The 25,696-nt window shown below is 38.7% G+C and overlaps 1 protein-coding gene across 3 annotated transcripts in view; it reads right to left on the reverse strand.

Moving 5' to 3' along the window:
• The window catches only part of Agl (amylo-alpha-1, 6-glucosidase, 4-alpha-glucanotransferase), a 73,804-nt gene that overhangs the window by 21,749 nt on the left and 26,359 nt on the right, over positions 1 to 25,696 (reverse strand). For all 3 annotated transcript variants that reach the window (XM_050137188.1, XM_050137108.1, XM_050137035.1), the window contains 20 exons: positions 22,550 to 22,760; positions 21,129 to 21,295; positions 20,095 to 20,298; positions 18,485 to 18,666; positions 18,163 to 18,274; positions 17,223 to 17,346; positions 11,930 to 12,032; positions 11,744 to 11,841; positions 10,374 to 10,513; positions 9,261 to 9,448; positions 7,084 to 7,207; positions 6,054 to 6,217; positions 5,697 to 5,798; positions 5,444 to 5,599; positions 5,178 to 5,328; positions 3,631 to 3,755; positions 3,429 to 3,541; positions 2,967 to 3,101; positions 1,865 to 1,995; positions 56 to 192 (listed from right to left, as the gene is read on the reverse strand). In XM_050137188.1, the coding sequence (XP_049993145.1) occupies positions 56 to 192; positions 1,865 to 1,995; positions 2,967 to 3,101; positions 3,429 to 3,541; positions 3,631 to 3,755; positions 5,178 to 5,328; positions 5,444 to 5,599; positions 5,697 to 5,798; positions 6,054 to 6,217; positions 7,084 to 7,207; positions 9,261 to 9,448; positions 10,374 to 10,513; positions 11,744 to 11,841; positions 11,930 to 12,032; positions 17,223 to 17,346; positions 18,163 to 18,274; positions 18,485 to 18,666; positions 20,095 to 20,298; positions 21,129 to 21,295; positions 22,550 to 22,760 (2,867 nt within the window). The remainder of the gene's footprint in view (positions 1 to 55; positions 193 to 1,864; positions 1,996 to 2,966; positions 3,102 to 3,428; positions 3,542 to 3,630; positions 3,756 to 5,177; positions 5,329 to 5,443; positions 5,600 to 5,696; positions 5,799 to 6,053; positions 6,218 to 7,083; positions 7,208 to 9,260; positions 9,449 to 10,373; positions 10,514 to 11,743; positions 11,842 to 11,929; positions 12,033 to 17,222; positions 17,347 to 18,162; positions 18,275 to 18,484; positions 18,667 to 20,094; positions 20,299 to 21,128; positions 21,296 to 22,549; positions 22,761 to 25,696) is intronic.

Raw genomic sequence — 25,696 nt, forward strand, 5'->3', positions numbered from 1 at the left:
TATATATTTCTTAATGGTCCCTCACTTGTTTGAACTAGAATATCATTCTACTTACTTCAGCAATATGTCCTGATCGTGAAATAAGCCGGCCACTAACATAGTCAATCATCCAATCTCCAGACCTCAAATTTTCACAGAATGGATGCCCCAAGTCGTTCTTTGGTCTTATTTCTGCCAACACGGACATTAATCCTGAAAATTCAGACATTATTACACTGTTGGCAAAGTCAAAATGTTCCCATTGCTTACTTGTGGCCAGTCTCTGATGATGTGGGGTGAACACAGACACAGGCAGATATAACGGCTAAGGATGAGGGTCTCTACTTTAACCAAAAAACAAAGGCTACTGAAGGGGCCTACAGCTGCAAGAACAACAAAGAGCTTCCCGAGAGTGAGGGCTTCCAAGACAGCACTTATCTATTTATATTCAATAGTATAACGTTCAAAAGCAGCGGGCATGATTGCTCTACCATAGAGCATCAAATGAATAAGCCTGGGTATTTTTGTGTTAGCAAGCGATAGATTAATATTTAGGAAAGAATTACAGAAATCACAAAACTGGTTTAAGAGGAAGCAAGACCACCAATGGAGGATGACAATGAAAGATCTTCAGAGCAGCTTCTGAAACGAAGCAGGAAGTATTTACAACTAAACAAAATCAGCACGTGAGCTATTGGCTTGGAATGATTACTAGGAAGATTTCTCTGCTGAGTCTTGGCATCCCTATGCACACTCACAGCAGACTCTGTAACTCTGCTACGGAACGATTATACTTTCATCTACCGTAAAGCAGTACTTGGCTTCACTGGTTTCATTTCAACTAAGTTCATTTGGTTAGAATTTATTGAATTTTATGTGGTGTTTTGAAAAATTAAAAAACAATAAATTTAAGACGTAGGATTTTTTTCACTCAAGGAGTTTGTAGTTCTCCTTGGCAAATGTAACTTTCAAAACAGGATGGACAATACGGCAGCACCAATACTGTATTATAGACTCTGTCCTTGTCCCAGTACTTTCAGGGAAGAGGACCATTGCTCAGCATTTCTGCTGCTGAGTTACGGAATGATAATGAAAACTGAGAAAACAGAGCTGACAGAAACCAATGGGATGCAATGGCTTATTCAGGAAATAACGAGAGGATAGAAAACTGGCTGGTTTATGGAAAGCATTCTGTCTTGGAATAGGTGGTTAGGATTACAGTCTTTTTCCACCAAGCTTGGCTATTATTAACACTTTTTTGTTTTGTTTTGTTTGAGACAGGGTTTCACTGAATAGCTCTGGGCTGGTCTGGGACTCACCATGTAGACCAAACAGGCATTGAAATCACAGAGATCCACCTACTTCTGTGTCCCAAGTATTAAGACTACAACCACGTACTAGAGATGGCTCAGTGGTTAAGACTACTTGATGTTCTTGCAGAAGATCTGGGTTAAGTTCCCAGCATCCACATGACAAAAATCCACTGTAAATCCAATTCTAGGGGATTGATACCTAGCACCCATAAGGCCACATAGCAAAAATTCACTTCTAGGGAATCTAATACCTTCTGCCTTTCACAGGCAACAGGCTCACACATGTATGCATACATATACACAAGCAAAACACTCAGTCTTAATCTAAAAATTAAATCTAAAATTTTAATCTAAAAATTAAAACATGCATTACAACATGACTGGTTCTATTATTCATATTTTATTGAGGCAGAAATTGGGGCTCAGAAATGTTATGTTACTCACTAGTGGTCAATCAACCAGGAGCCAAGAGTTACAATTTGGGCTCAGATGTAGATATTCTAGGTGTATACTCTTACTTCTATAAAGGCGACCACTACAGAAAAACAACACAGCTTTATCCTTATACCTACCTTGAAGACCTGCATACTTAAGGGATGACCAGTTTGGTATGTCATAACAACCTCCACCATCTTCTTGTTCTTCTGATTCACATCGATAAAGTACCTGATTTAGCTCAGCCAAAGTCAATTTAGAGGCAATGCTAAGAATTAGAAAATAAAGGAGATTAATAAATATACTGATATTTCATTTATTATAAAATAAAAAGAAAATCTGTACTATACATATTAAATGTCTTAGAAATACATCATTCTAGTTCCTATTCTGCTGATATAATAAAACATTCTGACCAAAACCAACTAGGAGTAATGTGGTGACTTGAATAAGAAGGGCCTCATTAGGTATTTGAATACTTAAGTCATCAAGAAGTGGCATGACTTAGAAGGATTAGGAGCTGTGGCCTTGTTGGGGAGGTATAACTTTGTTAGAGGAAGTATGTCACTGGGGGTGGGCTTTAGGGTTTCAGAGCTTAAGCCAGGCCCAGTGGTTCTCTCTCTTTCTCTGACCTGTGGATCTACATGTAGAGCTCACAGTTAGTTCTACAGCACCAGGTCTGCCTGTGTGCTGCCATGTTCCCCACCATAATGACAATGAGATAAACTTCAGAAACTATAAGCAAACCCCCAAATAAATGTTTTCCTTTATAAGAGTTGTTGTGGTCTTGGTGTCTCTTCACATCAATGGAACACTGACTAAGACAATAGTTGAAATTGCATTTTTAAAGTCTTCTTAGTTGCCCAGGTAATTTCATTTATACAGTCAGCATTTTCTGTGAATCCATATCTTCTTGAATGTACTCCCTTTTCTCTTGTTTTGTTCTATCTCACGTGAGAAAACTGTCATGCCTTCTTTCCAGATGTTACTTTGCAGAATGGATTAAAACTTCAAATCCAGAGGTAAGACATATAAGCATGAAAAGGTGCACATGTGAGCACACACACATGATAAAGTCACAGACCGAAACGCTAACAGTGGCTGAGGCTGGCATTAACAGCCTGCAGACCACACTTTGAGTAGCAAAAAGAGAAAGCACGTTTAAACCTGCCCAGATCGGGCCAGGGGTAGCTCACCATCCTGTTAAAGTGGTAAATCTATAAAATAAGGAATACTTACGAAGCGAAGGGGATTTTTAATATAGGATCTGAGTTGCCAACAGCAAGGCTTCCAGATTTAAAGTGAGGGCTGAATTGGGTCAGGTGATTTCGAAGAATTCCGACAGCGACTTGAGCGTGTGGATCAAGACTAACTCTGAAGAAAGTTGATAAGAAACAGGTAGTTTTCAGTTTTTCAAACTTAACAAGGTAAGCTATTTTCTCTAGATTTTTCTAAAAAATGTGTCTGTGCCTCTGTGTGTAAAATTGCATGTGTGCAGGTGCCCAGAGAGAGCAGAACACATCGGCTCCTCTGTACCGGGAGTTATGGGTGGTTGGGAGCCACCTGACACGGGGGCTGGAAACTGAACATGTGTCCCCTACAGTATCAGCAAGCACTCTTTACCACTGAGCCATCTCTCCAGACCCCCAAAACTATTTCCAATATAAGTAGAGTCAATAGTTTGAACTCTAATGAACATACCTGAATATGATCACACTTCCTGGAGATAGGTTTTCAAATTCTATTTCCTGAATATATTCATTGGGACCCTTTGTGGCAACTCCAGCTTGTCTGACAATTTTACTTTCATGAAGCTTGGGAAAAAAATTCAGGAAATCCACTTACTAACTAATTTAAATTTTTTAAAAATATTAACCACGGTAAAAAACCAGAACCCCAATACCTGGATATGCTCTTTAAGTTCCACTGTCATATTTGGCATTCCATTGATTGAATTCTCATCTTTTCTATAAGGTTTTGTATTCCTCTCAATAGTTCTAGCTTCAAGAACTACTTCTTCAATTTTGCCTAGGAAAATGTAAACATTTTAATGAAAACTATTCTAATGCACATTCAAAATTTAATGTTAGTAGAGACTCTTTAAAGATCAAATACTCACAGAACAAAAGATGATATTACAATTTAGTGAACTGGAAAATGGAAATGTTTTGAGAATGCCCAAGATAAACACAGAACCCAAGGTAGCACCGTACAGTGCCTATGGAGCTGGGAGTATAGGTCAGTGGTACAATGTATGCTCAGCACAAGGGATACCCTGGGTTTAGCACCCAATACCCAAAAATAGTAAATAAACAAAACAAAAACAAAGAACATTACCAAAGACCTGACCAGACTAAACACAAATTTATGAAGTTAAAGTAGGTAGTGAATATTTAACCCTAAAATTCTTTAGGTTGTTAACTTTTGTTTTGGTTTACTGAGACAGGGTTTGACTTTGTAGCCCTGGCTGTCCTGGAACTCACTCTGTAGACCAGGCTGGCCTCTAACTCACAGAGATCCATCTGCTTCTGCCTCCTGAGCGCTGGGATTAAAGGTAATGTACCACCACCACCTGGCTAGGTTGAAAAGCCATGGATATTTAGAAACTAGCAAGAAATAAAGAAGGTGGGCTGGGCATGGATGTGTAGATCTATAATCCTAGCAACTTGGGAGGCTGAGACAGAACAGCACCTGTAAGTCCAGGGCTAGCCTGGTAGGCTTTAGGTTATCCTGTATGACTACGGTCTTACACACACACACACACACACACACACACACACACACACACACACACACGGTTTTTTTTTTTTGAGACTCTTCAATTAACAAGCAGTTGCTACTTGTGTAGGAGTATGCTGTGTTATACTATACTATCTAAAATAGTAAGGAGTGAAATGTAGACATTTAGCAAAAAAAAAAAAAAATCCACTAACAATAAGGGAGGGTCTGAGGGCCATACAACTGTCAAAGAGAGACAGACTATATTCTTAGAGGTAGGACTACAGTACTTAAAGGTTATAAATAATCCTATGTAGGTGGGTAAGAAGACTACATGGAGAATAGTGAAAATATCTACTTGGTTGAATGCCAGATAGACAGAAGGCTAGGATGGTAGATGAGGGTGGGTTGTGAGTAGACTTAATATTTGCCTTTTAAACACACGCACATGTGTATATATGCATATGTAGTACGTGTATAAGTTATAATATGTAAAAATGGAAACACAGACACATGTTATCCACAGTATAAGGAAACACATGTATATATACACATATATGTGTTAATGTTCGGGAATATTTTTCTCCAGGTTGTGTTCCATGCAGTGAAAAGTGTCCCCATATAAGTTCTTTTCTTAACCAGGTTTATGTCAGTGTGTCATGTATGACACAGAAAGACAATGTGCTAATGGAACTTCAAGCTATAACTCCACCAGTGCTTGTGTGAGGTTACCAGGGATGCACATCTGGGGCACTTCTTTGCTGTAAAATGAAGTCTTGGGATTCCTAAAAGCAGTCCTGGACACAGCGACGACCGATTGATGGCTGCTGGGCGAGTGCCTTGTCACAGCCACTATGTCTTCATCTACCTGGTCCACATACACCTACACATTGGAGAGAAACTGCCTTAGAGCCCATCTGCACACAAGCGCTCAAGTCAGAAGGTCTTCCTTTGAAATGGCACGTCCAGAGAGAAAACTCGAAAATCCCACTTCTTACTTGAATGAAACCCTTGGCTCCCAGCTCTTGGTGGAGTCTATTGATGGCACATCGGGCTGCAATAATCCCACTCTGGGCATTAACGTCTCCTGTATTTGATGGCGACGCCCCAGGATTCCACTTAGTGTAAAATCTCTCTTCTGCGACCACTGAAATCTGAAGAGAGGCCAAGCTCGGTTACACGCACATCTTGATTACAGCATAAGTGTGGATAAAAATGACCAGTGTCGCTGGCCATGTGGATTAAACACACCTGATGAGGCACGAGCTCATCATAGCCTCTTGTGCTTCCACTAGCACAACACGCCATGGAGACAATCGTGGTACTTGGAAGAGCATCGTAGGCTGACCGGTGCTGAAAAAGAAGAAAGCAAAAGTTCACGTTCTTTCAAGTGCACAGAGACACAAATTCTCCATTAGCACAGCGAAGCAAAAGAACATGGACAGATACATTCTGTGAGACACATTTTTGCTTCAAAACAACAAAACACTTTAAAATCAAGGTATTTCAATCACTTAGAAAGTATGTGGATATTACTGTCATCAAGCATCAGCTAAGTATTAAGACATTTAGCAAATAAGTCAGCATAAGAAACAGGTGGATGCTTACCACAATCGGGCACTCATTATCGTGGGTAATGTCCATGAACAGGGCATGCGCAATAGCTGGCATCAAAGGCCTCAGACAGGGCTGGACAAAGGATCCAACAGGCTCCCCTCCGTATCGGTAAACTAATCGGCCTTCTTCATGGCTGTTATAAGCACTCATTGCCTCTGCAGAGTAGCACAGAGCAGTTTAGCCATCCCAGTCACTCATACATGTCCAAGAGCAGGTTAGATTTCTGATCATGACTGACATTCGAGGCATATCAACACTATCAAAAGTAAGAGCTAAAGGGTTAAGCAAATGTCACCAAGTCCAAGTGACCAATACTTAACTACAATTTAACTGGAGAATCAACTTCAGTAGAAAACAATGGGATTATATTAAATCTATGGGAAAATATCTAAAAATTTCGCTGTACCAGTAGTTAAAACAGATTTGTGTATTTTCAAAATATATAAATATGGTTCTGATTTTGAGTCAGTAATTATCATACCTACCTCTCTTTCTCTCTGACTCAACCTTTCAAATTGATTAATTAACTTTGTGGACATGCTGTGTGTGCACAGGTGCCAGCACGTGTACAAGTCACAGGAGAACTTTCAGGAGCCTGTTCTCTCTCCCACCACGTGGGTTCTGGGGACTGAACGCAGGTCACCTGGCTTGGGGGCAAGCACCTTTACTCACTGAGTCATCTCACCAGCTTTCTTTCCTTTATTTTTTGAGACAGAATCTCAAAAAACATATCCTACGCTAGCCTGGAACTTATGTAGTCCAGGCTGACCTTAAACATGTGGTCCTCTTGCCTCAGCCTCTTAAGTGGTGAGATAACAGGTGTTAAGCCATCACACCTGGCCTCACTGGTCTTTCTATTTGAAATGAAGTATCTCACTACAGACCAGACAATTTAAATTTAAAGGAGACTCAGTTATATCAGAATTGCATATAAAGCTGTTACATTAAACAAAATGTAATCCTGATTGACTTAAACAAAAGCAAAGCATCTCAGACCGGAAATGGACTTTGGTGGGCCTACCTCTTATTAAGGAGCTGATGCCCAGTCTAGTCACAAAGATATTGTCCAGCTCCTCACTTCCTGTGAACAGCTCAGCCACTACATAAAGATTGGGTTGTAATTTTCTAGCAGCATCCAGCATGTACTGCAAAAAGCACAGTCACAAATGAAAAAGAAAGAAGAGAGCAAGACGGAGAGGGAAGGAGGGGACAAGACTAGGTGTGCGTTTGACATAAGACAGGTACAAAGCAAGAGAAATGCAAAAGGAAGTGCCAGATAAAGTTTGATGCACACACGTAAGACAGCAAGAGAGTGATCAGCACACATGGGGACAGGGTTTGCAGAGAACGACAGTAAAAAGGAGGATGAGGTTTTGCAGACATAGAGAAAGAGGGAAGGAAAAAGAAAAAAGGAAGATGTTAGCGTCATTAAAAATACAGGCGCTGCAATTCTGCCAGTCATTCCCTGTTTTTTTTTATTTGTTTTTAATACTTTTAATAATATTATTAATCTCTGGGTGGCTAAATAAGTCAGAACTGATTATTCTATCTGATGGTGAATTATATAGAAAAGGTTAAATTAAACTATCCTGTAGATGACAACAAAGTCAGCAACTTACCACTTCTACACGAGTGTGTGTGTGTGATGCATATGTAACATTAGTGCAGAGAAGCAGATAATCATAGTGGTCAATAAATAAACTGTTACCAATTTCTTCTTGAAGGTAAAATACCTGCAATTTTGTCAGCTAAGAAGTAGAATCTTAGAGGACTTCGCCATTTAAAATTAAATTTGCTATTATAATATTTAGCAATGTTACAAATATGGTTTGGTTTTGTTTGTTTTTTTCTGTTGCTAAAAGCACAGCTGAAAAAGGCTCTCTGCTTAATTTTCAGAAGTAAATAATCTTCCACCAGCCTGGCAAATTCCTTCAAATTAAAACCATATGAAATTTCTCTCTCTCTCTCACCCCCATCTCTCTCTGTCTCTGTCTCTCTCTCTCTCTCTGTCTCTCTCTTTCTCTCTCTCACTCACACACACACACACACACACACACACACACACATGGAGCATGTGAACTATATAAGTTAAACTTTTTTTTTCCTGGTTTTTGGAGACAGGGCTTCTCTGTGGCTTTGGAACCTGTTCTGGAACTCACTCTGTAGACCAGGCTGGCCTTGAACTCACAGACAGCTCCCTGTCTCTGCTGGGATTAAAGGCATGCGCCACCACCGCCTTGCAGATAATGTTTCTTATATTAGCATTTTCTTTTTATTTTTTTGAGACAGGGTCTCTCTTTGTAGCCCTGGATGTCCTGAAACTCATTCTGTAAATGAGGTTGGGTCTCAAAATCACAGAAATGACCTGCCTCTGCCATCAAGTGCTGGGACTAAAGGCACTAGACATTAAATCGGGTTTATAAGCACATATTTTCATGAACCGTCACTTTAAAAACTATCAAAGAAAAAGATGCATGCAGTTAAGCAAATACTGGCATTGCTCAAAAGTCCAAAAAAACAGATTATAGCTAGCTCACATTTAGGTTTCTAAGGGTGATGACTCAAACTAGCTTTAATATGCCACAGTGTTAGTGTTTAAATTCCATTATAAGGGCTAGAGGTATAGCTCAGTATAGAACAGAGCGCAGTCCTAAAATGTGCAAAGCCCCAAGTACCCCAAAATGAAAATACAAGCCAAAGTTGAATAATCACTCTAATGTGCAATATGCTATTCACCTTTACATTGGCTAATAATATATATTAGATATATAATAATATTGGAATAACCCAAAAGACATCTTAACATTTTACATATTGCCAATAAAGTTATTATGCATATTATTACATAAAATTATGATCTACTTTAAATTTAAAAGCTAACTTATTGAACATTTTATAGTCTAGTATTCTGTAACAGTTATATCAAAAGACTGTTAGGCAGAAGCAGGTGGATCTCTGAGTTCAAGACCAGCCTGATCTACAGAATGAGTTCCAGGACAACTAGGGCTACACAGTGAAATCCTGTCTCAAAAATCAAAACCGAAAACAGGTTGTTAGAATTAGGTAAGCTGTCACTGTGCCAAATATACTACTAAATCAAAGCAGTGTACAACCAGCAGACTAGACCTACGAGGCAGGAACTTCAGGAAGCTACCAGACGTCACTGCATTTCTTTCAAGGCAGTGGAGTTGTTCGTACCTCAGCCACGTGCAGAGGAGTGGAGTGGCAGTTGTCCAGACGCACTCCCTGGAAATAAGTGGCAGTTATCTCAGTGTACTTCTTCATGTGCGCCCACAGATAGGGACAGTCCTCTGGTTTATTCCCATAGCGCAATTTAACACTGTCACCCCAGCAAATAAGTTCTCTCCTTAAATAAACGTCTGAACCTGTTAAAGGAGAACAACTGCCTTCAGTGATGCACAAACCTGGATGGTAACAATTACCTCCAGGGAACGAGGCTCTTTTCAAACTGCTGTTTCTTCCATAAATGATATTATGGCTAAATTTTAAACTTAATTATGATTTTATCTTAAGTGCATAAGTGTTTTGCCTGCATGTATGTCTGTGTACCATGTATGTGCTTGGTGCTCTCAGAGGCCAGAGGAGGATGGTTGATCCCCTGGAACTGGAGTTACAGATGGTTGTGAGTCTCCAGGTAAATGTTGGGAATTGAACCCAGGTCCTCTGGAAGAGCAGCCAGTACTCTAAATGCTGAGTCACTTCTCCAGCCTCCTGGATAAGGTTACATCTAAAACAAAGATAGAACTCAGAAACAGAGCACTTATGTGTGAAAAAGCCACTGGATTGAACTCCCAACACTTTGGGGGAAAAAAGTAAAATGGCCTACGAGGAAGTTTTAAAATATCAACTTTAACATAACTATTCCAGAGGACCTAGTTCAACTCCCAGCACCCACATAGAAGCTCACAACAATCTACAAATTCAATCCCAGGGTACCTGATGGCCTCTGTGGGTACTGCACGCATGTAGTACACATACATACCTGTAGGTAAGACATCCATACATATTAAAAAACACCAATAGAATGTTCTGCTCAAATTGAAGCCTATGTAGACTAACATTATATGAAATAAGCACACAATAGCTATTTAGTTTGAGAAAATGAGAGGTGGGGGTGAAGGAGGCAGGTTCTCTCTCAAACTGATGCACTTCTGATACCTCTAGCCAAACAGTTTAAAAACCATGAACCTATTGTTAAAAACAAACAAACAAAAGCAATAAAACAGACCGCAGTTTGAGCCTTCCACAAGCTCTTGTTTCCTATCTATAGAGAAGTGAAAAGTCAGGGACCTGGCTCAGCAAAATTGCGAAGGGGATCATCGCCCATCACCCATCCATTGTGCGCCATCAGGAAGCAAGCTTTATCTGGGTGGTGGATCATGGATTCTTCTGCGGATAAGGCCATTTCTTCAAAGGGGAAGGTAAAATACCTAGGAGGACAGAATTAAAAGAAGGTGTATACAAAGAAACTCTCTGAAAAGAATGAGAAGTAGTAACATTAAAAATTTAAAGAATTAAAAATAGAAGTTTAAGGAATAACTAACATTAAACTTTGCAACGTCATAGAATTATGAAGCCACTGAGGCTTTCCTGCCCTCTAGCTGTCCAACATATGCTGTGTGTTACTAATGTTATTTTGCATGTGAGCTTTTGACTGAATGTACTAAGTGCACTGAGTCTATGTTTGATGCCCGTGGAGGCCGGAGGAGGACAATGCACCTCCTGGAACTGGAGTTACAGATGGTTCTGCCATGCAGAAGCTGGGAACTGAACCCAGGTCCTCTGCAAAAGCAGCAAGTGCTCTTTACCTGCTGGGCCATCTCTCTAGCCCGATGCTACATGTTTTTATGTAAGGAGCCGGACGCTTGCTCTCTCCGCCTCACACTGAACTGAGTACTGCTAAGTGCTCTTCCTAGAGTGCATCTCCAAAAGTCCATGCAGTGGAGCCTTACCTCCTGCCCCTCCCCACCCGTTCTTTCGACACAGTTTCACTTTGCAGCCCAGGCTGACCCTGAGCTTGAACTTCCCCTATCTCTGCTTCCATACTGCTGGGATTACAGACTTGTGCCACCACACCAGGTGTTGAGCCTTAACTCCCTAAAGTAGTGGTGTTGGGAGATGAGGCTGAGTGACAGGTGTCCTGGTTATGGGCAGGACTCCCTCGTGAGTGGATTTGCGTGTTTGTCATGATGGTGGACTTTCAGACCACCTTACGTTTTCTGTCTTCTATTTGCACTCACTTGCCAGGCATTTTCCTGGCATGAACTGAGAGATCCCAAAGCCGTGGCCAGAAGATGAGCAGATACTAGTTCCATGTTCTCAGACTTTCTGGTCTGTGGACCCTTATCCAAATTAAACTCTATTTCTTTATAAACTACCCAATCTTGGGTGTTATGTTTTAGCAAAAGAAAATAGACTGACAATAAATATGCAGTCTTCCAGAAATATCAGTGTAAATAAATTTAATCTGGTTCAAACTGGTGATAGGTTTTCTAATTAAAGAAAACAATATCAATGAGTATTAAGCCTATTTCTGAATCAAAACTTGTACTTCAATATAATGTATTGAAAAAAAAGAAACATTTAAGTTAAGTTGAAAAGTTAAATGTTCTCACCTTTTAATTATCATCAAGAAGACATTTTAAGAAACAGATGAATACCTGGTAACTAAAGGATGTTTCCTAGTGACGGGTCCTAGTTTAGGGCCATGGCCAGCCAGTCTTTCATAAAACACGTTTCCCAAAAGACAATTAACTGCCTAGAAAACATTGGATTATGTTACAATGCCAATGAAAACAGCAGGGACTCAGACTCAAAGAAAAGCAGCGACCCAAAACTAGGTGAACCTGCTCCTGATGACAGCTGGTGAGGCGGTGCTTCTCGGAGTTCAAGTCCTCCAGTCTCCTGCGGAACCAACCGCAGCACTCCTCGATGGCAGCTGGCCCGTTGCTAGCACAGAGAGAGGAAAACAAATGTTAGTGCTTCCGGAAAGCCCAGGCTTAAACATTTCCCAGCCAGTGTGACAGAAATCTTAAATACCCTCATCAGGATCTGAGCCATGACTGAGGAGCTTTGTCAGCTGTAAGAAGTCTGACTTACACAGAGAAGGGAGGAAAAGGTCAGGAGGTGAGATTGTCACAACATGGCAGGTTACTTCATTTCATTTTTTTTTGGGGGGGGAAGAGACAGAAATCTTTAATAAATAAATAAATTAAAAAAAAAAGAAAGTCAGATACCAGATAAAAGAGGCCATGTTCACATAANGGGAGAAGAGAGGGGGGAGGGGGAGAGGAGTGGGGGAGGGGGAGGGAAATGGGAGGCTGGGAGGAGGCGGAAACTTTTTTTTCTTATTCTCAATAAAATAAAATAAAAAAAAATAACAAATATTTACCTTTATGCTTTACATGCATGGGGATATGATTAAGAATTCAGCATTCATTAAACTTAAATTTAAATAATTATACTTCATTGCTGAGAGTTCTATCATTATTTGAAAAAAATATAAAAATATTCCAGAATAATTAAATTTTCATAAAGAATATGCCTTACTTATGAAAATTAGCTCTTACACTTCTACAAAATGTTAGCTTTCTGTGTTCCGCTGAATATACATTGACTCTCTACAGGTTATAGCAAATGAACATAAATCAGAGATAGTAGAATTATTGAAATTATTACTTTTCTGCAGCAACCTGAGGATGCTTAATTCTCAAAAACTGTGGTACCTCAAATTTGACTTGATTTTACTTGATTGTTAAATCAATGTTATCCCATTTTAATGCTTGTCTCTATCTTATCAGATCATTTTAATTTGTAGGTACCTTTTAGATATAAATACCAACACAATAATTATTCGTTACAAATATAAAGATAGCATAGTATGTATGTATATATAAATTATAGCCATATTATATATACATACATATATATATATATAAAGATAAGTAGATTGAAGATATGTAGATAGATAGATAGATAGATAGATAGATAGATAGATAGATAGATAGATATTTGCTCAAATATATGTTCATCAGCATGAATATTAACCTACTGGACTCCACTTAAATAAAATTTTGCAGTAGAAAAAAATTATGTGAAAGAAGAAATCACTTTTAAAAGTATTTTTTCTTAGTTAGGGTTCCTATTGCAATGATGAATCACCTTGACCAAAATAACATAGGGAGGAAATCGTTTATTTGGTTTACACTTCCAAGTCACAGTTCACCTGACTTCAAGGAAGTCAGGAGAGGATTCAGGCAGGGCAGGAACCTGGTGTCAACAGCTGATGCAGAGGCCATGGATGAATGCTGTTTACAGGCTTGTTCCTCATAGCTTGTTCAACCTTCTTTCTTATAGAACCCATGGCCACCAGCCCAGTGATGGAACCACCCATAATGGATTGGGTCCTCCCTCTGAAATCATGTATTAAAAAATGACCTCCAGGTTTTGCTTCAGTCCAAGATCTTGGAGGCATTTTCTCAAATGAGGCTCCCTCCATTCTGGTGACTCTAACTTGTATAGAGTTAATATGAAACTAAGCAGGTACAGTAATAAAAAAGCTATAAAAAGCAAATCATAGTGGAATTTACTGTATTTATGATACTGAAACTAAATGTGGCAAGAAAAATACTTCTAAAACAAAGAATAAAAAATTATGAACTGTAGATTCAACAGTTTCTAAACAGGGCTGCATCGCATACATAAAGTAGGATTGACGATTCATCATGTATTGATAATAAAAACTTTCAAGTAGAAAAAGCATAGTTAAGAGTAATCAAAGTCTTCTCAAGACAAAATAGTAAGTCAATAACAAAATGATAAAACTGGAAAATAAAGAGTGAGTGCACGCTTCTTCAGCACTTAAAAGGTAGAGGAGATGGATCAAGAGTTTAAGGTCAGCCAGGGCAATATAATGAGTTCCTGGATACTTTCAGTTTTGATGTCATATCATTCCTGATCAATTAAATAACAATAATAAACATGATAATTATAAAACAAAATTTAGGCCTGTGACCTATTAAAAAATATAATCTGCTTTTATAGATCATTTGTTAGTCAGCCAACATTTTAGAAATATCCAGAAATAGTATTTGTAATTGCTTTAAAATTTTAACTAAAGAACTTCCTTGTGTTGTTTATTTCTCTGAAGTTGTTCACGGTTCTGTATGTTTGATAACTATAATGCATGCTTTTGTTTTAAAGACTAAGAAATCTTACACATCTTTCGTTCATTAGGGAATCTCATAAAAATGATGGTTTTCATGCTTTGCAATGTAGTATTCAAAAAACATCCACTATAGTAACTTTAAAATATTGTCCATAATATAGATATGGTTTCTATAATATTAACAGTTAAGTGACCTGATAGTATGTATTGCCCCAACTTTTGAGAGTATTTACTCTTTGTATGATAGTAATTCTGTTTGTTTGTTTGTTTTATTTAGCCCTGAAGATCAAAGGGAGCATTTCTGAGCTCTTATGAAATTCCAACTTTACTGTCATTATTTTTTAACATGGAAATTTATGTTCATTATGCAAACCAGTCAATTGACTGTGTCAATGGTATTTCCTCAGATGTTTTAATTACAAAACAAGACTGGAGAAATTGCTCAGTGGCTAAAAGTACTCGCAAAGAACTCAAGATTTGTTCCCAACCCCACATCTTGTGATACCTAGCCAACTGTATCTCTATCCCAAAGGTATCTGACACCACCTTCTGGCCTCCATGGGCATTACTGCACATATGTTTTTCACTCATAAAGACACATACACACAGAAATGAAAATAAAATACTTATTTAAAAAATTGAAAAAAGAAATATGCCAGGAAGTTAAAGAAACCACAAACTTTCTTTCATTATATAGACCGTATGTTATAATATCAAATATAACTAGCAAAATAAGTAACCTTTACACTGTCCTATGCTCTTTACAAAAGTATGTCTAAATTTCTCAGTTTTGAGAGGCCAAGAGTCAGTAAATACCTTCAACTTCAAAACACAGTAAAAGCTCTTTTGATAGATAAACCAACATGCAAAAAGGTAAAGAAATAACTGGCTTGCTTAGCTCTTGAAGAAGTATCATCCAGACCATGATTTAAATATTTTGACCTAGTTGTATTTTTGCCATATTTGCTTGGCTTTTTTTTTTTTTTGGGCCATTGCAAACAAAAACTTGCCACAAACCCTTCTTTACAATGACCAACATCCAAAACTTAACAAATGACCAAAAATGGCAAACCCAACACTACAGAATGTGGGTATCGTGTTCTGTGGATTGCTTTCTGTTGTCTGGAGACAATGGCATCTTTAGGAGACCGTGAGAAAAGTGGAACATTGTAAAGTACTAGGAGAGTTAGCTGTATTATTTTTTTTTTGTTGTTCAGTCTTTGTGTGATGGTAAAGTGGAGGGCTTACATGAAGTCATGGCTGGAGCCATTTCAGCTAGCAGCTGTGAAGTTGTTCTCGATGGGTCTAGAGTTTTGAGGAAGCTGCAACAGGGGAACTTTGAGGTTGCATAATTTGGACTATTTGTCTTTATTGGTTTCAGCCCCCCCCCTTTTTCAGAAAGCACACAAAATATTAAAGATAACATATATATCTGCAGTAACACAAGTTTGAATGCGTAGTGTGCACAAGTAAGTTAATTATGTTTTTTTTTTTAGTTTGTTTCATGTTTGAGCAGGTAGAAGGCATCTGTTAACTATACGTTAGTTTAGACTGTATAACCAAACCTCTATGAATGCCACATGAAAGGATCGTATGTCATAATTAGTCATGAAGACTCTTCAGCCAACAAGTTATCATGTCTCCTTCAGGCTCAGCGCTGTTCACATTGTAGAGAGTTCAGCATAGATCTCACCTGTCCTGTAGTCTTTCTTGGTTTATATCTTTATGTCTGTGGCCAAGATTTTCAAGAGTTCTCCGCCAATCAAATCTTTATGTTCTGAAACTATCCCGATTAATTGTTAGTAGATATAAGAAAATTACAACATAATAATAAAGATGGAGAGAATGTGACAATGTTAAGCCTGCCTGTAATACTTCTTGCCATTCCCTACCACCTTTTCCTATTATGCCTTGGATTTATGGGGAAAAAATACCTTCCACCTTAAATTAAAATCTACTTTTGTATGTCTGTGTATATCACTTGGGATTTTACAGGAAATTAAAAGGAAGTTATCTAAGGGGAAAAAAGAGAAGGTGTAAGAAATTTACCCATTTGAGAACTTAGGAGTTGGCTATTTATCGATGAGGATTACACCCTAGTAGTAATGAATTCACAATTGTGAGTAACCATAGTTAGCTATATAAGGAAATTAATAAATAAACAGAACAGACTAAATATATAATTAACAAAATATATTATTGAAATATATATGCAACAAAATATATATGATAAAACTCAACTATAAAAAGAGATATGTCTTTCCTTAAGAATTTGTACTTAGAAATGAAATAAGAAAGTCAGATACCAGATAAAAGAGGCCATGTTCACATAATTATATGATTCTGAATTAATAGTGAAATATACAATTTTTAATATAACCCAGTAAATACTTTTAATCCCAGCACATAACAGAAAGCTGTCTTTGTGCAACAGAACTGTCCCAAAAGCCTTCCATATTACTTATCATTGAAACAGTCAACATCTCTTCGGGATTTCTAAGAAAGCCTTTAAGGGTCCAGCTGATGTGACTAAAGAAAATTGTCACCTGTACAGGTTCACACTGTGGTAGACTGTCAGTACTAAAACTGTTTTTGATTTTGGAGACAGAGGTTTCAGACTTTTGAGATATTGGTGTTTAAGGTGCAAAACAGCCAAACATTATTTACAGTGTGTTCACAAGACCGAAAGAAAAATGTTCTCTAAAATAACTAGATTCACTTTATTTCATTTTTAAAAACATTTTCACATTTGTCTATTTAGTATGTAGGGCTGTGTGCGTGTGTTGTGTGGTCAAAGGACAAAGTTCCAGAGCGGTTTTCTTCTAGTATGTGGGTGCTGAGGATCAATTTCAAGTCATCAGCAAGTGCTCTTTACTACTGAGTCGTCTCATTGATCCCTAACTTTTCATTTTATATGAAGGCTTTAATAACCACGTATTTGTGAGTAGCATGACAGGGCAAATACAACATACTCATGTGGTATAAAAGTCGCCAGTGCAATGTCCATATCGACAGCACAGCCGAGCCGCCTGTATTCAGGGTCCTGAATGATTTTCAGATGTTCCTTTGGATCAGACTTAGCTACTCTCCTGTTTTCTGAAATAAATAAATAATGGTATTTTAAAAAGCAAACAATGATAGAAGATTATAACTGTCACTTTTTCAGAATATAACTATTCCACAGAAAATAAAACAAAAAGTTAACAAGCATCTTTCCTCCCTCCTTTCTTTTCATACTTACTTACTCCCCCCATACACGGTAAAGGGACATAAAAAGAACAACTCTTCGAAGAGAGAAGCACAGAACTCCTTAGGTCAGCGTCACTGTTCACCACCAAATCCTTTAAAAGTCTCTAGCACACGCTGGCTAAATGAATGTTCTGATGAATGAATGGTGAAAACCCTGCAAGTAATCTATCAAAAGCAAATGCAATATGTTCAAAACCACGCACTGCCTAAAAGGCGCTAAAAGGAGCAGTTAAATAAAATAATAAATTAATACTGTCAATGAAAAAATAAGACATGGTTTAGCTTATAGTCTTATTTGTATGTACTAAATAGACATTAACACAAGACATGAATACACATTATATAAAGTTATATGAAACTACAGATAATTTCTGGTTTTTCTTGAAAAATAATTAGAAAGAAACTACTAGTTAGTAATTTTAAGATTTGAGAAAGAGAAAATTGATATCTATCTATGTAATGTGCTTCTCCCTTCCTAGTGCTAAGATTAAAGGCATGCAGCACTATGCCAAGAAAAATTGGAGTTTTGTAATATAAAGACACCACAAATACTATATATAAAGATTTAATAATTATGCTAACTAGAGAGAAGGAGTCATCCCTTTAAGAGTAACCTTAAACGTCCTAAGAAGCGACAGGGACAACCTAGTTTAAAGCCTTTACCTTGAGTGAGAAGTCTCCTAAACTGCTCAACTGCTTTGTGGACGTCTACCTGGAAAAACTCCCAGAGCTGAATCCTTGGGAAAATGTCCTCCCAGACTATTTTCCGAATGCACTGAAAAATTTCAATGTTAAGAACAACATAAAATGACCACATTTCTTTCTCTATATTAAACCAAATTTGACACATGTTCTCTCTCTCTCTCTCTCTCTCTCTCTCTCTCTCTCTCTCTCTCTCTCTCTCTCACGCGCACACAGACACACACACACACACACACAATTTGCTCTTTGGAAGTTGGTGGGGTGGTCTTCTACATGCACTTACATCCATGTGTTGATCATTCTCAATCACAGCAGGGACTCCTTTTTCTCTGTACCTCCCATCTGCCACATCACAGGAGAAATGCCAAAATGCTCTGTCTAGGACCCAGGCAGGTTTCAAGTGTGGAGAATTCACAAGATTATAAGCAGCTTCTGGATGTTCCTGGATCCACTTACTATTAGTAGCTTAAAGAAAATGGAAGAAGACATCTCATAGTCAGATTGGACTTTATGATCACTATTGGTTATTTTATAAATAATAATTTTTCACTTATTTAGTAATTAACTTATTTACTCAATGTTTATTTGTACCTACAAAGAATAAACAATTGGATGAAGACAGGATACCTTAGGAACACAGATCTGATAATAAAACTTAAACTAAGCAAGGCCTGGTGGCTTATATTTGTTCATTTAGTGATTTTTCGAGACAGGGTTCCTCTGTGTCACCCTGCCTGGAACTTGCTCTGCAGACCAGGCTGGACTTGAACTCACAGATCCACCTGCCTCTGATTTCGCATGCTGGGGTTAAAGGCATGTGCCACCACTGCCCAGCATGAGTAATTTTTTAAAATCCAACTTTGTTTGCCATTACTATTACCAATGGTGATGAAATATATGTATGTCTTCATACGTTTTATGGCTACTTTGGAAAGACTTTATGGAACAGCTACGCCTTAAAACTACACTATCCAGAATTTCCATTGTTGACATATGTAAATCAGTGGTTTCCAGACTTTGGATCCTGCTGTGTGCACAGTGGATCCTTGTAAGGCACATGGGGTTAAAGCACAAGGCCATGGCCAGGCAAGCTGCTCTGTCAGGCACGGGGACAAATATCTCTCCTTAGAGGATTGCTGTCAGAAAAATAACACATCTATTTGGGAACTCAAACAGTCTAACTTCACTCTTTTTAGTACTTTAGATGTCCAAGTGCACTCTTTAATATGTAAAAGATTTAACTTTTGAGTATTTATCAATATTTTTCTCTTCATTAATGAAGAATGCTGTTGGTATATTGGGTCTCTGGGAATAGCCTCATAATACAGCCCTTCCAGTCTGCAACTCAACTTGTAGCCCAGGCTTGTCTTGAACTCACAGTAACCCCCTACTTCCGCCTCCCTAGAGCTGGGATTACTGGCATACCCTTCATGTTCAGCATTATATTTTTAAGTGTGTGGTGGAGAACAAGGGTTCCTGCTGTACTGAATCCCCTTGTCAGTCTGAAAAGTATTTATAATCAGGTGGAAACACGTCTTATGTCCCTCACGCTCACTCTCCTACTTTTACAAGCGTCATATGCAAAGTACTTCCATGTTGACTACATGCTCACCTAACACCGCTTGCTTTGAAAGTAAAAAGGCTTTATTCCATAAAGTGATTTTTAAAATCAAAGGCCTCTCAACTGTCTTTTTAATCTTTAGAATGAATGTTATATAAGGGCTGGGGACATGCCTAAAGTAGCAGATAGCTTGCTTTGTTTAGTGTTTATAAGGTCCAGAGTTGAATTCCTCATACTGCAAAATGCTACTACTAAAAATAATAATGTAAAATGAAAATATTAATAAATAAAATAAGAATTTAATATTCATGCTAAAACACTGAATCTCATACCAGTATGATTGTACACAACGTCTGTAATACAAAGAATATTCCACTCCTTTTTCAGTTTATCTACTAGCTGCCCAACATCATTCCAGGAGTATCTTTTATGAGGTCTTGAAAAGTCAGGATTTAATTCTAACTGGTCAGCAAGGGAGTAGCATGACCTGGAAAGTCCAAGAGTCTGCAGTGGGGTGAAGTGAACCATGTTGTAACCTACAAGTAAGAAAACAGAGACCACTGCATGAGAAGGCAAACAGATCAACCTGGAGCTAAACACGATACACACCTGAGCTTTCTCGGCTACTTATCAACAGCGAGACAAATGTGCCAGTAGAAAAGGAACCAATGACTTGGGTTCCCATTCCAGCTGGACCACAAAAGACTGCCAGCAAACCTACCCAAGGCTTTCAGGCTATCACTGTCCCCATCTATGAGAAGTGGGTTATGACACGATCTGCTTGGTAACCATCACCACAGTGCTAAGCTATCAGGTTCAACAGTAATTGCTGGCAGGACAGAGCTGCATGAACAAAATATCCTACCCAAGTGTAATACTTTAAGTGTTCTGTGGGACTTGCATTCATCACAGTTACGCCACTGAAATTACAGTCCCTTCTTTATAGTATATTTAGCTCGAAACTAGAATGTTGGTACTATCTTACTTTACTCAAGAGGAAATACAATCTAGTTTCATTTTATTCTTGGCATGACCAGCAGCATATGCCTTTTATATGGAAAAAGGATAATTCAAATTGGCAAATTAAAATTATATATAATAACTCATTTTCCTTCATCTTAACAGCTTTATTACTAGCTTTCATGTGCCCCATAAAATCATAAAAATGATAATCATTTTACTTCATGACCAAGTGCCGCCCTTTGCTAACTTGACCCACAGAACCTGGCATCTGGAGAAGCTGTGGATTTTATTTTTCTCACTACATCAGTAAGCAAGATTAGAAGGAGAAGGAAAGCCTTTGAGACTTGCATCATAGCAACTATGTCTAGTTTTAAAAAGACAAAGAAAGCAAACTGGACACTACCTGACTCCTTTGCAACCCTTAGTCTGCTTTCCCACTCATCAAAGGGTCCCAAACACTTCGCTAAAAATGTCTGGAGAGTAACACAGTCCAAGGGTAACACGTGATTGTCAGCTCCAACACGTAAAACAGGATCCACAACTATGTAACCTCCTCCACTTTTCTCATTTCTAAGGGAAAATAAACCAAAACAGTTCTAATTAGTTGGAGGGAAAAATCATTAATTCAGTTTGATTCCATCTGGAAGGTTAATTGGCCATTTAAACTCCTCCCTCCCTCCCTCCCTCCCTCCCTCCCTCCCTCCCTCCCTCCCTCCCTCCCTCCCTCTCTCCCTCCTTCCCTTTCATCCAGGGTCTCATGTAGCCTAGGCTGCCTCAAACTTACTATGCAGTGGAGGAAGACCCTGAACTCCAGATCTTCCTGGAGTTTACTTCTAAGTATATAAAGGTATTTTTCCAGGGGCTGGAGAGATGGCTTAGTGGTTAAGAGCACTGGCTGCTCTTCCAGAGAACTTGAGTTCAATTCCCAGCACCCACAGGGCAGCTCACAGCTGTCTGTTATTCCAGTTCTGGTGTACCATAAGCCTTCACACAGACATGCATGTAAGCAAAACACCACTGCACATAAAATAAAATAAAAGGATCATTTTTTAAAAAAGTCATTGGCAAGGTGGCAATAAAACATACATAATAGGCATTTTCTTTTCTTTCTTTTTTAATTATTTATTCGTGTCTGTCAGTGTGTCCACTTGAGTGAATATGCCTATAGAGGCCAGAAGAGGGTGATGGATCTCCTGGAGCTGGAGTTACAGGAGGTTGTGAGCCATCTGATGTGAAGGTTGGAAACAAAACTTGGGTTCTCAATGAAAGCAGTTCAAGCTCTTGACCACTGAGCCATCTTTCCAGCCCCAGAACAGGTATTTCCTATCTTTATCAACTACTAGTGAAATCCACAGAATACAATATGACATCCAGTAACACTGACTTATCAGAAAATAAATACACTAATGTCTATCAACAACAATATCATTCAAATAAACAGTATCCTCTAGACTGATGGCAGAAGAGCTTAGAGTTTAACTACACACACTTGAATCTGCAATAGGCTATACAGTCACCTCATCAAAACTGAAGAATCACAGCCTAATCGCATCTCATGAAAGCACTGTAGTTAGGCAGGTGACATACGCTTTTAATCCCAGCACTTGGGAGGCATAGGCAGGCAAATCTGAGTTTGAGGCCAGCCTGGTCTACAGAGCAAGTTCCAGGACAATCTGAGAAATACAGAAAAACCCTGTCTTGAAAAAACAAAAAAGTAAAGCAATCAAACAAAAAACTCCGTAAAAACTGCACCACCATGGCTTCCCACAGTAACATTTACAGTCAGATAACTTAAGTTGTAGAATACATTAACTCCTGGCTTACCCTTGAAGAAAGTAGTACTGAAAAGATCCAGACTGCAGCAGGTGAAGTTTACAGTATTTATCGGAATCATCTTCTCTTTCTGTTGGGTTTTCCCAATCCAAGGATCGGAATTTTTCTCGATTAAATGGTTCTCCAGGAAATGGGTAATTTGTATACACAGTAACAGCTTTCCCCTGTAAAGTCGGGCCTAATCGAAACTGTAGTTCAAACCCTAAACAAAAGCATTTGAATAAACCACTTTAATAAACTCACTGAAGGATTTAGTATTCAAGCAGGTGTTTTACTTAAAACATTATAAAAACTTATGAATTTTCAAACGTACTTAAGATAAGCTGTCATCCCTAATGTTACTTGTGGAATACTTGGCATTTGGTTTAGCTGAACTTTGTATTTTAGCATACAGAATATGCACCCAGAGCCACCTCCTTTGTAGCATCCTCTCTTCCTTTCCTCTGATCTGATTTCTAGTCATATATTGTGATTGCACAGGTTCTTACCTGGCATGTGACCCTAATCCCTCCGCCACCCCACTTTGAACCCTACCTGTCACCCCTCAATCAATACCTAGAGGTGGGTATCTGAGTAGTGAGAGATCTCTGCTATTTCACAGACCACAATGAAAAAAGTCAGTATCTATGCCAGAGAATGGGATTGTATGCAAAACTTGGGAGATGTCACAGGACAGTCGAGTAGACTGTAGTCTCAGCAAGTATCCTGGAAGCACTGCAATGAGTCTCTTAGACCTGCTCAAACAAGTAGTGTGCCAATGAAGGTCTAACAACAGTCCTTAGGAATGGGAAGTACTAGCTTGTAGTATTTGTTGACTTCCTTACAGAACGACCCCACCATGGATGATCTAACATTACCAAACACATCAGGGAGCTCAGATCTGGGAAGAGACGTATGCTGCTGGTTCTTAGGAGCCAGCATATTTGCCAGCAATGCACGGCTGCCTATATCCATACATCTCATGATTATTAAAACTTTGTGAATCCCAGAAGCCAAGATATGCCCACGTTCACCAAAGTTAGGCTGTTTTAAGACTTCCATTTTGTGTCACAGATATTTTGTTATAAGGGGAGAAACTACATACATTATAGTTAAATTACACTTAACTCAAGAAAAAGTTTAGGTTGGTTTATAGTAGACTTTAAAAAATTATTTCTTTTATTTTTGATATTATAATTATGTAATTTAGTTCTTCCTTTTCCTCCCTTCAATATACCCCTTCTGGCTCTCTTTCAAATGAATGACCTTTTTTCATTGTTGTTACATACATATACATACAATACATATATACATATTCCTAAAAACATAGACACAACCTGTCCAGTGTTGGGAGCACAGCACCAAAGGTCCTTGCGCCCAAAGATCTCCAGAAAAACCATCAATGTTAAGCATACACATTGTCTTTCCAATGGAAAAGATTAAAAACCCGTTCTTCCATTCAGGAAGCTGAGAGCTGGAAGTAATTAACAGTCTAGTGATCTGTGTTATCTGTTGAGTCAGGTCATATCAAGCCCCGACAACTAGGACCGGAGGTGGCTATTAATCCAATGGCCCTTGTAGCCAGAGGTTCTCCCAAGCTCCCACAACCAGGACCAGAGGTGGCTAATAGCCCAAATGACCTCTACATTATCTACTGAGACCAGGCCAGACCCCTGGGTCTTAAGCTAGTACAGGTAGCCTATCTCTAGACTCCATCTTCTTGGAGGACATGACATGTACCCCAAGTTGAATTTCAATGTAATTATGCTCCTTTGTGCATCGGGGATTGTATTACACCAGGAAACTTTCTTTTTCAAATTGTACTGGGCTAAAATATATTGGGAGTAAACTGCCTGTTATTAGACTCCCCAAAGTCTGATCTAGGTTGATGAAGTCAATCTGCACTGGGTTTCTCTTATCTCTTCACATGGTTTGTTTCCCTGTCTGACACTTTAACTGGCTGATGTCCAGTTTGCTATTCAGAATTCTGGGAAGGAGGAAGTCCATTCCTCTGCAGTTCTGACCAGCCACAGAAGAAGCAAGATGTGACTACCTCGCTGAAAAAGGTACATCTATGGTTGCTTTCCTGCTGCAGCACCAGAGTTGATTAGCGACAACAGAAAGTGGAGAGCCACAGAGCACTGAAACTTTCACACTCGCCAACTGTCTGCTCCACAGCTTCAGTTTTATTCAAAAATGAAATAATGAGTTCTCGTGTACATTCTCAAAGGGTCAAACAAAGATTTGTTTGTTTTGTTTTACTGATGGTATTTTCTAAGTTCCACACGATGGAAGGCTGATCACCACTTCTAAAAAGGACAAATCTCAAATTTAGAACATTTACACTTCATCTACAAGTCAGCCAGTTTCGGTCTCCCCCTCCACCGTCCTTCTCTCTGTGTCTTACTACACAGGCCAGGGCAGACCTAGACGTCATTGAGATCCACCTGCCTCTGCCTCCTAAGTGCTGGGACTAAAGGCGCATGCCACCATACCTGGCTAAGTTTGGCAATTTCTAAGTAAAAGATGTCTGTGGTTATTTTTACTCCTGTTACTAAATTTTGGAAAAAGAAATTTCCGATTTTTAATTTAATTTACTTTTTTGTGGGGTTAAGAATGGCGTCTAAGGTCTCATGCATGCTATATAGTTGCTCTACTACGAAGCCACAACCTAACCTGTATGATTTAAGACAATATGGCTTGTCTACCTAGTTCAGATATAGGTGGATTTCAAGGCAAAACACAACAACAAATAAAGGAGGCTGGGCTGTGAGCCTCCATTAGACTACAACCTCTACCTTTTCCAAGGATGTCTTTTTTTTTTTTTAATTTATCTGATGGATTTAGAGCATCAGTACCAATTCATATGTTACCAAACTCTTCAAAGAAAGAAAGATGCTATATTTTCTTTCTTTATCTCAGTAAAGGATTAGTAAATACTCCCAAAGCACAAAGCCACTCTTAACTGCTAAGTCAAATCGCTGAAACTGAACTGGTTCCCAACAGTACATGAAATACCTCTGCTAAAATTAGCTTAGGTCACAGCAGTACATGGTGTGGCTATCTTGTTCATGTTAACACTAAGAACACTTGGATCGGCCACAGCCCTCTGGTAAGTAGCTAGCTAGGAAGACAAGTGATTAAATTACTACTGTAAAC

The sequence above is a fragment of the Alexandromys fortis genome, unplaced genomic scaffold (assembly GCF_014885135.2).
Source record: "Alexandromys fortis isolate MF-2015 unplaced genomic scaffold, M_Fortis_MF-2015_v1.1 scaffold_19, whole genome shotgun sequence".
Classification (NCBI taxonomy): Eukaryota; Metazoa; Chordata; class Mammalia; order Rodentia; family Cricetidae; genus Alexandromys; species Alexandromys fortis.